The sequence below is a fragment of the Sminthopsis crassicaudata genome, chromosome 6, assembly GCF_048593235.1.
Source record: "Sminthopsis crassicaudata isolate SCR6 chromosome 6, ASM4859323v1, whole genome shotgun sequence".
NCBI classification, from domain to species: domain Eukaryota; kingdom Metazoa; phylum Chordata; class Mammalia; order Dasyuromorphia; family Dasyuridae; genus Sminthopsis; species Sminthopsis crassicaudata.
In genome coordinates, this window is record NC_133622.1 from 41,590,291 (window position 1) to 41,605,461 (window position 15,171).

The 15,171-nt window shown below is 39.8% G+C and overlaps 1 protein-coding gene across 3 annotated transcripts in view; it reads left to right on the top strand.

Annotated features, from left to right (window-relative positions):
- Positions 1–15,171, top strand: part of CRACD (capping protein inhibiting regulator of actin dynamics) — a 265,993-nt gene that overhangs the window by 219,619 nt on the left and 31,203 nt on the right. For all 3 annotated transcript variants that reach the window (XM_074276139.1, XM_074276140.1, XM_074276141.1), the window contains exons 4-5: positions 3,293–3,428; positions 11,881–12,054. In XM_074276139.1, the coding sequence (XP_074132240.1) occupies positions 3,309–3,428; positions 11,881–12,054 (294 nt within the window). In that variant the 5' untranslated portion in view covers positions 3,293–3,308. The remainder of the gene's footprint in view (positions 1–3,292; positions 3,429–11,880; positions 12,055–15,171) is intronic.

Below are 15,171 nucleotides of genomic sequence, written 5' to 3' on the forward strand. Positions count from 1 at the left end.
ACATACAGGTCAAGAAGGAACATTTTAACTGAATTCAGCTTCTATTTTGTTCCTAAACTTGGGTGTGAAACTGGAGCTCTTGAGTATCTTGAGGCTTTTATTGGAAAATGGCTCCCATGTATGAAGCTTTGAATGATCAGAGGAAAAGTAGTGTCCAGTAGCTCCCTGACCAGATGGTCATTTTGATTTGGGGTTTGCTTTTAAGATTGAATCTTAGCTGAGGAAAGAAGCTGAACATTGCACAGGGCATCTAGAAACTCAGGTGTTTCAATGTGGTCATCAGTCTTTCTAAACGAGACTAGCCTTGGACAGACCAACAGTATTTCAAAGTTGAACCCTACCTACCCAACCAGAGGGTGGTGAAAATAGGACGGTAACAGAGTAGACTGCCGTCCAGAGCTAGCCTGCTACAGGTAGCACTTGAACATTAGGCCCAGTTTGGTGGGTAAAGGACGCAAGCAGCATTAACCTAACATCCCTGAACATTCTCAGTGCCTGAAAGCAATGGCAGCCTGCCTGATCTACTTCATGGAAGCTCTCTGCCCTGCTGCTGTCCTGGCATGATTTAATAACTTGTAAGTAAATGCCAGGAAACCAAGTCCTTTAATATGTTCTGTGTCCAAATGGGGAAAGAGCTGAGAATCAGGAGATCAGGTTTAAGTCCCAGCTTCCACAGTTGCTAGCCATATGAGCCTAGGAAAGTCAGTGAGCAACTATGAACTTGTTTCCTCATTTGTAAGATGGAAATTAGGAAACTTCTCCTATGCACCCTCAAAAGGTTTTTATATGTCAGCCATATTAATATTACTTTAAATGTATCTGCATGTATATACATGCATGTGTGTATATATATATGTGTGTGTGTATTTGTATATGTATTTGTGTATATATGTGTGTATATGTATACATAAATATATCAATGCTTAACTATAGCCTATTTGGGGGAGGTAGAGGGAAAGAAAAGGAGAGAAAAAGAATAAAGTAAAAAGTACAAACAGAGAACAAAAGAAAACCTACAAGGAAGCAAAGATGGACAGTTCTGAATATAATGTCTTCTATTATTATATATGCTTACTTGAAATGGAACTTTATTGTTAAATATTTTGAATCCTCCTTTATGTTCTGATGTGAAAACTTAATATTTTTTCCTTTTTCTATTTTGTTTTTAAGTTTTAAATAAATATACTTTTTAAAACTTTTTAATATTAAAAAAAAGATTGTGATAAAAGTACTTTGTAATCTGTAAGGGACTGAACCTGTGATCTCACTGGCATAGGGAACTCCTTCTAGTAATACAAGTCAGCACTTTAAAAGCTTAGAGTTTTGAAGCATTGCCTAGCAGACTGAGGAGTTGATTAACTTGTCCAGATTCACACAACTGGGATGTATCAAAGGTAGGACTTGAACCCAGTCTTTTGGTCTTCAAGGCAGCACTCTATCCCCTACGCTATATTGCATCTGAAAAATACTGAAAAATGTGAATTGTTATTCAAGAGGAACAGCATGATATAGAAGAAAGAGAGCTTTAGATTTACAGACCAAAGAGATCTGGTTTTAAATTCTAGTTTACCCTTTATTACTTTTGAACATTGAGCAGATCACTTTGGAGGTTAAATCTTCTCATCTACAAGATACTTGCATCCTCCATGGGGATATCATGAGAGAAGTGTGTTCTATGTGCTAGAAATGAGTCATTATTGTTAATTTTCTTCATATGACTGTTGTAAGGAAGATTCTTCTTAAGTTGTGAAGTAGTATAAAAGTGTGAGGTAGTGAAAGTATTTTTACAATGACAGAAGTTCTTTTATTATTACATCCTCCAGGGTATTAAGTAGCCATTTAATGTCTTGCCATCTACCCAGATATTTCTTCCATCATTATTCTCCCATTCTTAAAAATCTTCTCTGGGTTCCATCTTGTCTACTAGATAAAATCAAGACTCCCTTCCTCTGGCATCTTTGGATTTTTCCTATCATTTCTATCCAATAGAATCTCCCACTGTTCTCTAATGGAAATCATTGATTCCAGGTAGGCTCCTCACCACCTCTAACACATTCCATGGATAATAAGCCTCTCTGCTTTTGCTTGAGATGTTCCCCATACCTGTAATGCCTTCCCTCTGGCTCTATGAAAATAGAAATATTATAATTCTTTCAAGTCCAATCTCCCCTTGTTATGTCTTCAAGTGCTTTAAAAGAGCCATGATTTCAATGGTATTGATAGTCCCTCCACTAATGCAGATAGGAGCTCACATATAAATTGGTTTGGTTAAAAAATTGCAAAACTTTGTATTTTATTTTGTATTCTCAAAATAGTTGTTCTTTACATACATATATGTGTGTATATGCACAGATATACACATGTTGTTTACCCCTATTGAATATAATCTGAGAACAGGGATTATTTCATTTTTTAAAATCTGTTTCCAATGCCTGGAACATAGTAGATACTTAAATGTTTATTGATTTAATTGATCACCAGCCTTCTGGTGATTAACTTCTTAAAACTTAGCTGGTTGTCAGATCATTTCTGGGTTCATACTTGGAACCTTTGACTTCTCAATCAACAGATCCTTAAGGAATGGGTATCAGATATAAGAAGCTACCTTCCCTGAAAGCCCAGGCCCCAGAATAAGAGCCGTCTGTTGGTTTTCAGAATTTCTGTAGCACTTATAATCTAAAACAACTGGTACAGTCTTCCCTTATTCTCTAATTGTTCTCCATATGTCTATATTTCCTCTTTAGTTGAATTATAAATTCCTCAGTGGAAGGATTGTCTTTGACTTCTGAGTTTCCCATAATGCCTATTACAGTACAACAAGCACTTATTAAATGCCTACTATGTACCAGACAGGTACTGTGCTAAGTACTAGGGACACAAACATAAAGAATGAAATAATCCTCACTCTCAGGGAATTTGCAATCTGTAATTTAGAGGATGACAAAAGTATTCACTGATGGGAAGGGTCTTTCAAATCACAATGGGCAAATAAAAACTTCTTCAGAAGGTTGAATGCTGGCTCTCTTCACCATTTACCTTTCTAAATGCCTCTGTTTTTTTTTTTTTTTACAATATAATGGTTTTATACTATGAACCTGTGAGACATCTGTTCTCTTGGGCCTATGGTCCTCATCATCCTGACCAAATAACAGCACTGTTGCTCTCCAACAAAGAACAAAATGTCAAGTCCTTGATCAGAGAGAGAGAAGCTCTTAGAAAAGAATGAAAACTGAATTGCAAAAAACAATTTTTATTCACTTTAATAAAATAAAGCACATGGTTTTTATTCCAGGTCCTTCAACTATACTATGGGAACCCGGGCGTTTTCCCATGACAGTATTTTTATCCCTGATGGGGGAGCAGAAAGTGAGCAGACAGTTCAAGCAGTATCACAGGACAACATTCTGGGCAAAGTCAAAACTCATCAGGTAAGAAAGCTTGGGACCCGGAGTTAAGAGCTGAAAATATGGGGTCCAGCCAAGGAAGAAAATGGGGAGCTCTCTAGTCTGGTCACATACAAAAGATCAAGATGACACAAAGGTAGCCACCAAAGAGAGAGACAGGAGTTTCACTCTGTCCGGTAAGAGCCTTTTAATCATCAGGAAGATGTCCACAATTTTATTTCTCACCTGCCTGACATTATCTACTTTCTGTCCCAAATTTCAGCCTCCTTTTTAACTGAGGATTCAGATTGAAGGCAATAGGGAAAAGATGCAAGGTTAAAGAGGAAAAACCCATTGTTCCACAATGACTCTAGCCTTGCTTCTGAAAGAAATGTTCCGCCCCAGTGGCCACATCAGAATTTAGGGCTTGAGATTGTAATGTTTTCAAACTTCTCAAAATGACTCTTTCAGGAAACTCACTTCCAGCCTTCCACGTTTTATCTCCTCAGTACCTTTCCACAGTTAGCCACTGATTCTTCATAAAACCAAATCAAATGGAAGCCCCCTCACCCACTTAATGATGATGGAAGAGAATAAGTCATTATAAAATATGATCTGATATGATGGAATTTAAAAAAAGCAGTGGGGAATTTGTCCAGCTTCCTATGTGGAAGACATACAACCCTCTAGCAGCATACTCAGGCGTCCACTTTGTGAATAAGGCTGGTTGCCTAATTGCTACCTTTCTTTAAATCCAGTCGAGTGAACACTTAAGGCATTGCTATTTACTTACATTATTTAGCTCAAGCATTTAGAAAGAAATTTGCCATTTTCTTTAAACTTCCTCATTGCTCTTACCCAACATTGACTAATCTCTGCACCCAAAGCATTGTTCAATCACTGCCCAACAAGTTCTGCAGGCGGGTATTTTGCGTCAACCCAGTAGAGAGCATAACAAATAGTGACAAGAAAAACAAAACAAAAAACCCCCCAAACAACCTACTAGAAGAGTTCCAGATAGTTTTCTCTGGCCTCCTCTGCTCTTGATCTCATTTTCCACCATAACTCCATTAGAGAATCTTGAGTTAGAAAAAAATCTTCAAATGCCTCCCTTCTCTGAACATGAATCCCCTTAATATTCCACATGTCCTTGATCCTTCCCCTAATGTAATTCTAGTGGCTCCTAATGGTATCCTATCTGTGGCTTCTGTCAATTGGGCTTTGCTATTTACGATACCCAGAAGGAGCAGTGACTTAGGAGGAATGAGAAAGGAGGGACTGAAAGAAGGCTGACAGTAAATCTTTAGCAAAAGTTTTTAAGAGGAAGAGGGGTAATCTAGTTTAATATTACTTTCATTTCTAAGAAGTTTGGAATTATGTAGTTTTTTTTTCCTTTTAAATCATTTTTTAATCTTTACTAGTTTAATTTTTTAAAAATCTTTTTAAGTTTCTAGATTTGTTCTATCAGAAAATAGAATTACATGGGAAATCTCTGGAGCAGGGTTTCTTAAGTCTACTAGAGTCCAAAGACCTCATGGGGTAAATTGGAGAAGAGAATCCATGAACTTGAGGGGGAAAAAAATGACATCTTCATTTTCACCATCTCTCCTTGATAACCCCTTACATATTGTATTATATTCATTTAAAAGCATTGTTCTGAGAAGGGATCCCATAAACTTTACCAGGCTGCCAAAGGGTTGATGACACCCTAAAAAGTTAAGAACTCCTGCTCTGTGCAGATTGATAAATATATAGATACATAGATAGATATGTATTTTAGAGCATGGTCAATGTGGGAATTTGTTTTAATTCACTATTCATATTTGCAATGGACTATGCTTTCTCAATGGATGGGGAGATGGGAATTTGAAGCTGAAAATAAATTAAAATGGAATTTTTTAAAAGGACCTCTTCCCTAGAGGTGTCTTAAAAGAATTACATAATGATGATGGATAATTTTAAATGGTTTCTGCTTTATCACTCTAAGGCCTCACTCTTAACACTGTGCTGGCAAGATTACAGTTCAATACACTGAACCATATAGCTCTTTAATCACGAAAAATGAACATCCATCATCAAATTGTCAAATTAATTCTACTCAAGGTGCTGCGCAAAAACCAGGATATTCCAAAAGTCTTTCTCTGTCCTTTGCTCTGTTCCCTCCAAGTTTAAGTCCATTGCCATAGGGAGGAAATATATAAGAAAATCAGAAACACACAGTTTGGCTTCTACTTTGACATCTGTTAACGAGTGTTGAGTTTTAAGAGCAAATTCAACCACATGGACCCTATTGTGGGACGTCTAGTTTGGGGCCGTAGTTTTAAAGTGCAAAATAGGGAGGCCGGTTGTCCGTCCAATAACGCGGCTGCCATCATAGGGAATGTGCTTATTGGTGTGTTGTAATCAATAACTGAGTCACCCCCAAAAGATTGTGCTTTATTTTGCAGTCGACTAAGCAGTATGTTCCTGGTAAGTCTTAGAAACCCCGGTAACTCCGAGTTGACTTGCATGAGAGCTTTGCCTTTCCCATGACAACATGACACTGGTCTTGCTGCTTAGTGAGCTGCACGACAGGACTGGCCACCCACATGCATCCGCATGGGGTGCGTGTTCATTGGGATGAGCATGAGCATCTGTGTGTCTGGGCGCGTGTGTGTCTGCAGGAAGAGACGGGGTCCTGAATCACAGCCAGTTTGGGGGAAAATTCACTCCCAGAATGACTGGCTGGTTGTTTTTAGAAATCCCTGTTAAATAAGGGTCTGCCCAAATGCCACAGGAAAGGGTGACAGGCATTTTCCTGGAGAAAACTTTCAGGGGCTCCAGAGCTGTTGGGAGAGATGGCCACCTAGTGTTCACCCAAGTGCATCTCTCAGGTGAGATTTGATGGCCACAAGCCCACACTTGGCTGAGTCTGGGACATATCCTGGCCCTCCTGGTGGCTGCAGAGGTTCACCCGGCTTCTTAGCTGAGGTGCCCCTGTGGATGATGGAGGGGCACTTTTGCCCTCTGTGGCTCTGAGCGTTTGCAAGCTTGGAGTTTTTCCCCTTTTGGCCAGAGCCTCCTTAACATTAAGTACAGTCGGTTGTCCATCAGAGCTGAGATCAGATCTGGAACCCGAGGTGCCAGACCTGAGTCATGTTAAACAGGGGAGGCTTGGGAATTTTAAGTCAGGTCATTACATCCTGATAGGGCCCTGTCAGGAGAGGGAGCAGCCATCCTGCGAAAGCCGGGCGCCTTGGGCTCCTCCTAATAGGGAACATGATATGTTTGGGGATTTCAACGCTTAAAGTTCCCCTGCAGCTGTCAAGGACAAAAGCGGAGATTGTAGACTGTTACAAACTTCTAAATGGGGCTGATGACTTTAGATTGATGGGGGAGAAGGGGGAGATGGTGAGAGCTGAAGGATGCTCAGAGGGCTGGCGGCTTCATTTTCGCACAGCAGAGTCCATGTAGAGCTGAAGAACCACCTGGGAGAAGCTTCTGTTGGCAGTGTGGGGAGGCACAAGCAGGGCCCTCTGGGGAATTTCCACAGGATTTTTTAAAAATCCTCATAAATATGTATGTGCGTTCTCATGCCATCGTCATGCCACATTCCATATTCCGACAGAATGCCCCGATCTGAATGAAGAAAATGTGGCTTCTTGGATTTCGCGTTCCATTCTCCACAGTAGCTCCATTCATGGCCACACTTCATGCATTTTATGTATAGGGTAAAAATTTCCATACTGTCCCCTGCAGTTTATGAATTGCAATTTGTATGAAGGGAAGAGACCTTATGAGTTCACTTCCCCAATATAAGAAGATCATGTTTTTTAATAGAAAAGTAGTTTTTTATTTCCCCTCTCTCCCCCCAGTTACATGTCATGAAAAAATTTTAGCATTCATTTTTACAGGATCATTCTCTTCTTTCTCTCTCTTTCTCTTCTCTCTCTCTCTCTCTCTCTCTCTCTCTCTCTCTCTCTCTCTCTCTCTCTCTCTCTCTCTCTCTCTCTCTCTCTCTCTCTCTCTTTTAATTAAGCTTAACAAAGAATTCTGAGACATTATTATAGTTCTGGCCAGGCCCACCTCGGACACCATTCTGGCCTTGTGATCCTGGGTACCTCATTCCATCTCTTATTCCCCAGACAGTTTTAGAAGATTATTAGATGCATGAGATTTACTCATTTTATTTTATCAGAGGAAAATTCCTCACCTGGAGTCTCCTACCCAAGGAAAGCAAAGTCCATGGAAAAACAAAAACAGCAAGATCTCATTAGATTGTTGTTTGCTATGATTGAGCATCTTAAACTTCCCTTAATGCTATCAAAAAGTGGCGAGGGCCAGGTCTACTTAATGCATTTATTTGGCCATTAATTCAATTTCACAATGGTGGAAATGAGAGGGCAACTAGGGCCATAGGACTGGGGCTTTGCTGCATTGCACTAAATTTTAAAAGCCCTGGACAGCATTAACAACACAAAAATAACAGATCTTAGTCCCTGGTTAGCAAGACTAATTAAAATGGAAATAGTTCATTCTTTATTTTTTCTTTTATTATATTTTTAAATTTTAAACATTTACTTTTATAACATTTTAATTTCCATCTTTTTTCTCTCCCTCTCTTCCTTTCCCTTTCCCCCTCCCCAATGTGGCAAGCAATCTGATATGGGTTATACTTGTACAATCTATTAAATTAAAACATTATTATTAAAGGTTTATTTAATTTATTAAATTAATAATAAACATATTATTAAATAAACAATCTATTAAACATAGAAATAGAACACCAGATATAATAGGTTTTGATGGACTCACCTCCAATCTACTTTCTTTCCCACCTCCACCTTTATCAGAAGTAGCTTAATGTAATGTCCCAGGGAGTTTCCCTGTGGGGCTAAAACTCTGCCTTCTCCCACCCCTTCCTGCCTGTAAATTAGAGCACCTGCCCCCGTTTGGGTCTATATCATTTACCCCATGAATCAAACTTCCTAGTAATGGCTGTGCCTGAGTTCACCAAGGTGGGCATCAGGAACCTACTATTTAGTGACTCTGAACCAGAAGTTGCCTGCCATGAAAAGTGATGGCTACCAGAGGGATAGGGACTTTGTCCAAGTGAGCAGGATCGTCACAAATTACTGACCGAGTTCTGGCCGCCTTCTTTGTCATTTTGGCCATTACTTTTGAGATGGCCAACTAAAGGCCGCCTGGATCTCCCTTTTTGTCCACTGGTAATAACCTATATAGGAAAATAGTCTTTGTCTAGACAATGAAAGTTAACTCTACTTCTGAACTGTAGTTATTAAATCATTAAAATTATTAAATATTATTTAATATATTATTAAATTATTATTTTAATTTATTACTAAAATTCAATTCCGCAGCCATTAAGCACCTACTGTGTGCAAAGCACTGCTTTAGGCGTATAACAGACAGATGTAGAGCTGGTTTTCTCAGTGCCCCACACCATTCTCCCCTCCCACAGGTTTTATACAGGACTGGTCACCTCCACTCCCACTGCTCCAGTTCCTCTCACCCCTCCTACTCAGTCTGTAAACACAATAAAACTTGAGTTAGTAATGTAGGAACACCTTCTAATCTGTTTCTTTTTCCTGGGGGACTTAAAATCAGCCCTTTTTATTTAGGTGAATGTTTTCATTCTGGAAAGCAATCGTAAGAAGTGTCTGTTGCCAAGATAAATACATCAAGAACACAAAACAGTCTCTTTAGTGCCCACTCAGGTGGCAAGGGCATGTACACACACATGTACCTCATAACCTTCTTCCCCTTCTGGTTTCTTTTTCTCTGCTTTTGCTTACTTTTTTCCCCTAGCCTCTTTCTCTGTGAATTTACCTCTTTTTTTCCCTCTTTTCTCCCTCGTCCTTTCTCTCTCCCTTCCCTATTTTTCTGGTCCTTGAATATTTAGTTTTTCTCTTCCTGTCCATTCTTCCTGACAGTCCCCTCCCTTGGCCCCTCCTTTATCTTCTTTCTCTCCCCTTTCCCACCTTGGGAACTCAGTTCTAAGTTTTGCTACATTCCTGGCTTACTCCAAGCATCAATGTAGGTCAATATTAATATTTCTGTTGAATTAAAATAATTAAAAGCTTATCAATAGTGGTAGCATGAGAAACAGTAGATAACAAAAGACTGTGGGATCAAAGTTAGACCCAGCTCCTTCCCTAAGGAAATCTGTATTTTTTTTCAATTATAATTAGAACAAATGACCCCAATCTAGGTCATGTTAGGGATGGGGTTACTGGAGCTCCTCTAGAAAAGAATGTGAAGTCTAAAAGTGACTAAGAACAATTAACTGCAGCCTGGAAAGAGCTCCTAACAAAGATAATGCTGAAACTGCAGAATGAGTCGGGGTTTGCTGGGGGTATTCCTTTTATCCCAAACAAAGAAACACCACCTTCTGTTCTGCTTTGGCCAGAGTCTTTGGGGTTTCCCATTCCTACTCTCCCACAAGGGGGCCGTCCAAAAGAATGGATGATACAAGCAATTTGTGTAGTTCCTGTTAATCCATGTCTTCCCTAGTTCATTGGCTGTTTCTGCAGAGCTTGCTTGTGGATTGGCTTTCACTAGGAACTCACTGCCCCTTCCCACTGGTCTTAGAAAGACAGACACTCTTACAGCTTCCCACTCTCAAGCTGCTCCAGCCATTCATTATCTAGGCTGACATCAGTTCCCCAGGGTGTTCAGTGGAATTGCCACTTATGATGTGGAGTAAAGCTCAGACTCCAGCACCAAAGGGTCCATACGAAGTTCTCCCCCGTTCCTTATCCTGAGAAGTCCTCAAGGTCACTTGATGAAGTTGGGTGGCTTATAGAATTGGGTAACTATGAACCTCACAATTCAATGAAAAACCTTTCTTTGTAGGGTTTCCTTTGGGTGGAAGCAGAGAAGAATACACCCCTTTTGGAAATCCTATTGCTAGAGATCCAGTAATCTTCTTGCTCCTATTAGGAGCCAAATTGCTGAGTTTGTCTTTAAGATTAAAAATTAGCCAGAATAAAAAGCTATTATTTAGAATACTGACTTATTTGACCTTGTTTACCCTCAAATCAGTATTCCCTCAAATCACCACATACATCTTTTCCTCTCTAAATGCTATTTATTTCTGTTAAATGTTTGTCAGTGATGCTGAATGATTGCAAGAGACAGACAGACAGAGATTATTGATGAATATTCTTCCAGTGATGTTGAATGTTGCAAGAGAGAGAGAGAGACAGAGACAGAGAGAGATAGAAAGAGATTACTGATGATTATTCTTCCAGTGATGCTAAATGATTGCAAGAGAGAGAGACAGAGACAGAGAGAGATAGAAAGAGATTACTGATGATTATTCTTCCAGTGATGCTAAATGATTGCAAGAGAGAGAGACAGAGACAGAGAGAGATAGAAAGAGATTACTGATGATTATTCTTCCAGGGATGCTAAATGATTGCAAGAGAGACAGAGACAGAGATTACTGATGAATAGGTAGCCCCATGCTTACTGGAACAGTGTCACCCACGGCACCATCCATTGCCCAGCCCGAGAGTCATCGAAATAATAAGCAGCAGGTGCACAGGCTGACAAGAACAGGTTGCTGTCCACACCATTGTAGAGAGCACCCCTGTGCACAGGATCACAGATGCATTGAAGCTGTGGGACATGTTTGAGCCCATCTTTTTTAAGTGTTATTTTTTCATCTTTTCTTTTTTTCCAATAAATTATTTTATTTCTATTCCCTTGGCCTTTCACCTGTATGCTTCCTTTAAATGGTTCTCCCTGTTCCCTTCTCATTTCTGTGTTTTGACCTGCCCCCCCATTCTTGATCTTCCTCCCTTCCCCTGCCTCAGTTCTCCTTACCTTTTTCTATTTCCTCTCCACTCACCACTGTTCTGTATTCCTCTTTTTACATGCTCCTGTGTAATCGGTTTCTTTTCTCCATAGAATTATTTGCCAAAAGGAAAGCAGAAATTGAGAGAAGAGAACCACTAATGAAACTTCCCTATAAAGAGCTTCACTTAAAAAAAAAAAAAAAAAGCTTTGTTAATAAATGGCATTTTCTACATCCTGACTACTAAGAACCATATTCCAAGGGGTCACAGTCCCTTCCACCCCCACGGTGGAAAGCTAGGAAATTCCGGAGGAGCAGGACCTTGGGTTTTGTGTGAATGAAGAATCTCGTTCATGCAGAGGGGGGACTGGCCAGCACTTCTGAGGTTTATAAAGAGATCTGGGAATTTGCTGGTTGGATGAGAACGCCCATGGCCAGCAGTGGGAAAGAATGAGAATGGTTGGTGAGGAGGGGGGAGGTCAGGACACTGAAAACATGCCCCCGGTTACCCTCATAGCCCTTCATCATGTTCATTTGTCTCAATGTGCTTTAGTTTGCTTTGCTCATGAATCAAATCCGTTCCATCCAGAACATACCCTGGCCTTTACCAGATACTTGGGGCAAGCCTTAGTTTTAGGATTTCTAACTGCTCGGTCGTTCCAAAACTGACTCATTTTTTTTCCTTTCTTTCTTCAGCCACAGTTGGGCAAGAACCTCAAGTTTGGGCAGTCCCCAGCACCCACAGCCCTTCCTATGAAGAGAACAGAAACTCCCAGTCCGGAGGCTAGCTTGGAAGAGGATCTCTTCCTGAGCAGTCCCATGGAAATTGTGACCCACCAGGATTTAGTGCTCTCTGACAGTGAGAACAAAGTAAGTTGTTGCCAGCAGGACCTACCTTCCAGTGATCTGGTGGGAGGAGGAGGAGACTCAGGACTTCCTTACGTGGAGGGCGATGGGACAGAGAGGATGAAGCACTGAGGGATAGTCTATGGGGGGGGGGGAGGTGAGTGTCTCCCTTTGAAGGAGGAAAAGCCTGTTTTGTCTGTAGCTAGCGTATTCTACTATAAAACCGCCTGGGCCATGAGAGTCCAAGAGGTTGCAGCCATGTTTCAAAGAAACAGAATGTCAATACTAATACTGTATTCTGTAATTTAGGCCAAATCTACTGGAAATAATTTCATTTCATTTAACATTCACTTATACCCAAGCCATTTTTAAAGAGAGATACAAATTAGCATAGTTCCCATTTCTCCCCTAAATATGGCACTGTGCCCCAAGAAGATTTCAGGTGTCATTTTAAGAATTTTGAACAAAAAGATATCTTAAAATATAACCAGGGTTTACATTCCAGAAATGAACTTCCCTCCAAGACCCTTTCCCTCACTCCAGGAGTTTTTTAAAAAGAAATCTAGGTCAATGGAGAAAGGCAAGTCTTAGTGCCAGTCATGTCAAGCGGTGGGGGGGAAGACATCACCTGGCAGCAGATTAAGTGATTACCATATGTCAAACACACAAAAAAAATCCCTGCCCTCAAGGAGTTTACAATCCAATAGCCACATAACATGCAAAGCTTTATGTGGGATAAACGGTAAGTAATTAACAGAAGGCAATAGAATTAAGAGAGAGAGGCTCCCAACAAAAGAATAGATTTTAGTTGAGATTTAAAGGAAGCTAGGGAGGTCAACAGGTGGAGTACAGAAGAGCCTTTTATAGAACAGCCTAGGAGCCAGTGTTACTAGACTGAAGAGAACCTGTCAGGGAATAAGTTGTAAAAATTCCGGAAAGCCAGGAAGAATGGCAAATGGAGAATTTTGTATTTGATCCTGGAAGCCATAGGGAACCACTAGAGTTTACTGAACAGTTGAGATGGTTGGACCTGTGCTTTAAGAAAATCACTGATACTAGCCAAATGGATTGGAGTGGAAAGAAGCTAGAGGGGATTGATCCACCTGCAGGCTATTACAATAATCCAGACAAAAGGTGATAAGGTAGAAAACAGCCAGGACTCTGGCCCCAAATTCAATGTTCTTCCTCGATCTAGGGCACCGATCAATCTCTAGCCTCATCAGTCAATGCTGGGCTGCAGCAGAAACGGCCACTTAACGTCCTATCGCTGCATATAGTATCAAACGGCAGATAGGAGGAAAAGCAGGATTCTTCATCCTTACCTCTCCCTTCCCCTTGCTTTTGTTTTTTCCCTGAGGCAATTGGGATTAAGTGCCTTGCCAGGTCACACAGCTTGGAAGTGTTAAATTTCTGAGATCTGATTTGAACTCCATTCCTCCCGACTCCAGGGCTGGGGCTCTATGCGTAATCTAGCTACTCCCTCCCTTCCCCATTCTGGAAAGAAATAGTTTAAAGCATCTTTATCATGTATCTAAAATCCCAAGAATTCCTCCAGATGGAAATTGAAAAGAAAGACTTGAATTCCCCCTATATAATCCTTAACTTCATCTAAAGATGTCTAAGAATACATCCTTTAACAAGCGCTAGGTTTCCCAAAAGGATCCCAACTCTACCCAAAAAATTTCTTTTCCTAATGCTTAAAAATCTATTTAACTAGGGGGCAGCTAGGTGGCAGCTAGGTGGCGCAGTGGATAGAGCACCAGCCTTGAATTCAGGAGGACCTGAGTTCAAATCTCATCTCAGACACTTAACACTTCCTAGCTGTGTGACCCTGGGCAAGTCACTTAACCCCAGCCTCTAAAAAAATCTATTTAACTGGACAAGTCCTTTCTCTCCACAATTAGAATAGGGTTAAATGAAATATTCCCTTGACTAACAAATTAACAAACTCACATAAAGTGTAAATAATATACCAAGTTCTAACAACAGATTTTGAGGGAAAAAAGTCACTGGTCCCTATAAAAGGGAAGTAGAAAGAAGAAAAGTTACAAAAAGGAAAAACTTTCCAAAAACCAAGTTTATCAAGAGCCAGGCCTGTCTCTAAGGATTCTCCTTGCCTTTAAAATTCCTTTTATATGCATCTAGCTCTTCTCAACTACACAAAGAAAAGGGAGAGCTGTTATTTTTATTTATCATTTAAAAGTGCTAAGAGTTGGAAAATGAGGGTGAAAGAGTTTGAGATTAAAAATAATAATAATAATAATAATAATAATAATAATAATAATAATAATAATAATAACCCAGAGATGGTGGGGGCTTATTTAACTGCCCTCTTTGACATCATTAGCCATGTTAGGTGAACTGGGGTCAAAGGCCACAGAAATGAGGGGGGCTATTTACCAAGTCAAACAAGTGAAACAGGAGACCACCATGATTTGAAATATGTTAACACTAGATCAGGGTCAGCTGCACACTCCATGCTCCTATTGAGTATGTTATTTTTGTTTCTGGGAAGGAGGTTGATGGTGGTGTTTTTAAAACAAAATAAGGGCTTTAATCTTCGGTCAGAGACTTTTATAATAATGTGTTCTTATAAAGAACTGATTTTGACTCAATAGAAAGAAAACTTCACAAAAGTTAGCTATTAGTGGAATGGACTACCCCAGAAAGTAATGAATTCCCCAATATTGTGGACATGTGAGAAACCCCTCCTGGGGTTGATACTAAGAATTCTGTTTTGTTTAAATAGGCTTTGAAATAGATAGATAGATAGATAGATAGATAGATAGATAGACAGATAGATAGATAGATAGATAGATAGATAGATAGATAGGCAGGCAGGCTTTGTATCTCCTTACAGTCTAGGACAGTGATTCACATAAAACAAAATTACATAAAAGTTAATAAACATTTGTACTATATCTACAAATTTCCCCTCATATTTGGATTGGACTAGAAGACTTTAACCTTCTGTTTCCAAATAGCCTTGCTGAGTTCCTTTGATACATTGAGTACAAAAAATAGAAAAAGAAATAATAGAATACAGACATGGGTCTACCAAGAGACAGAATAAATGTCATCTTTTATTAAGTTTTTAGCCAGGTTCTTTATGTCCCAACATCTAACTTCTGTAATCTTATT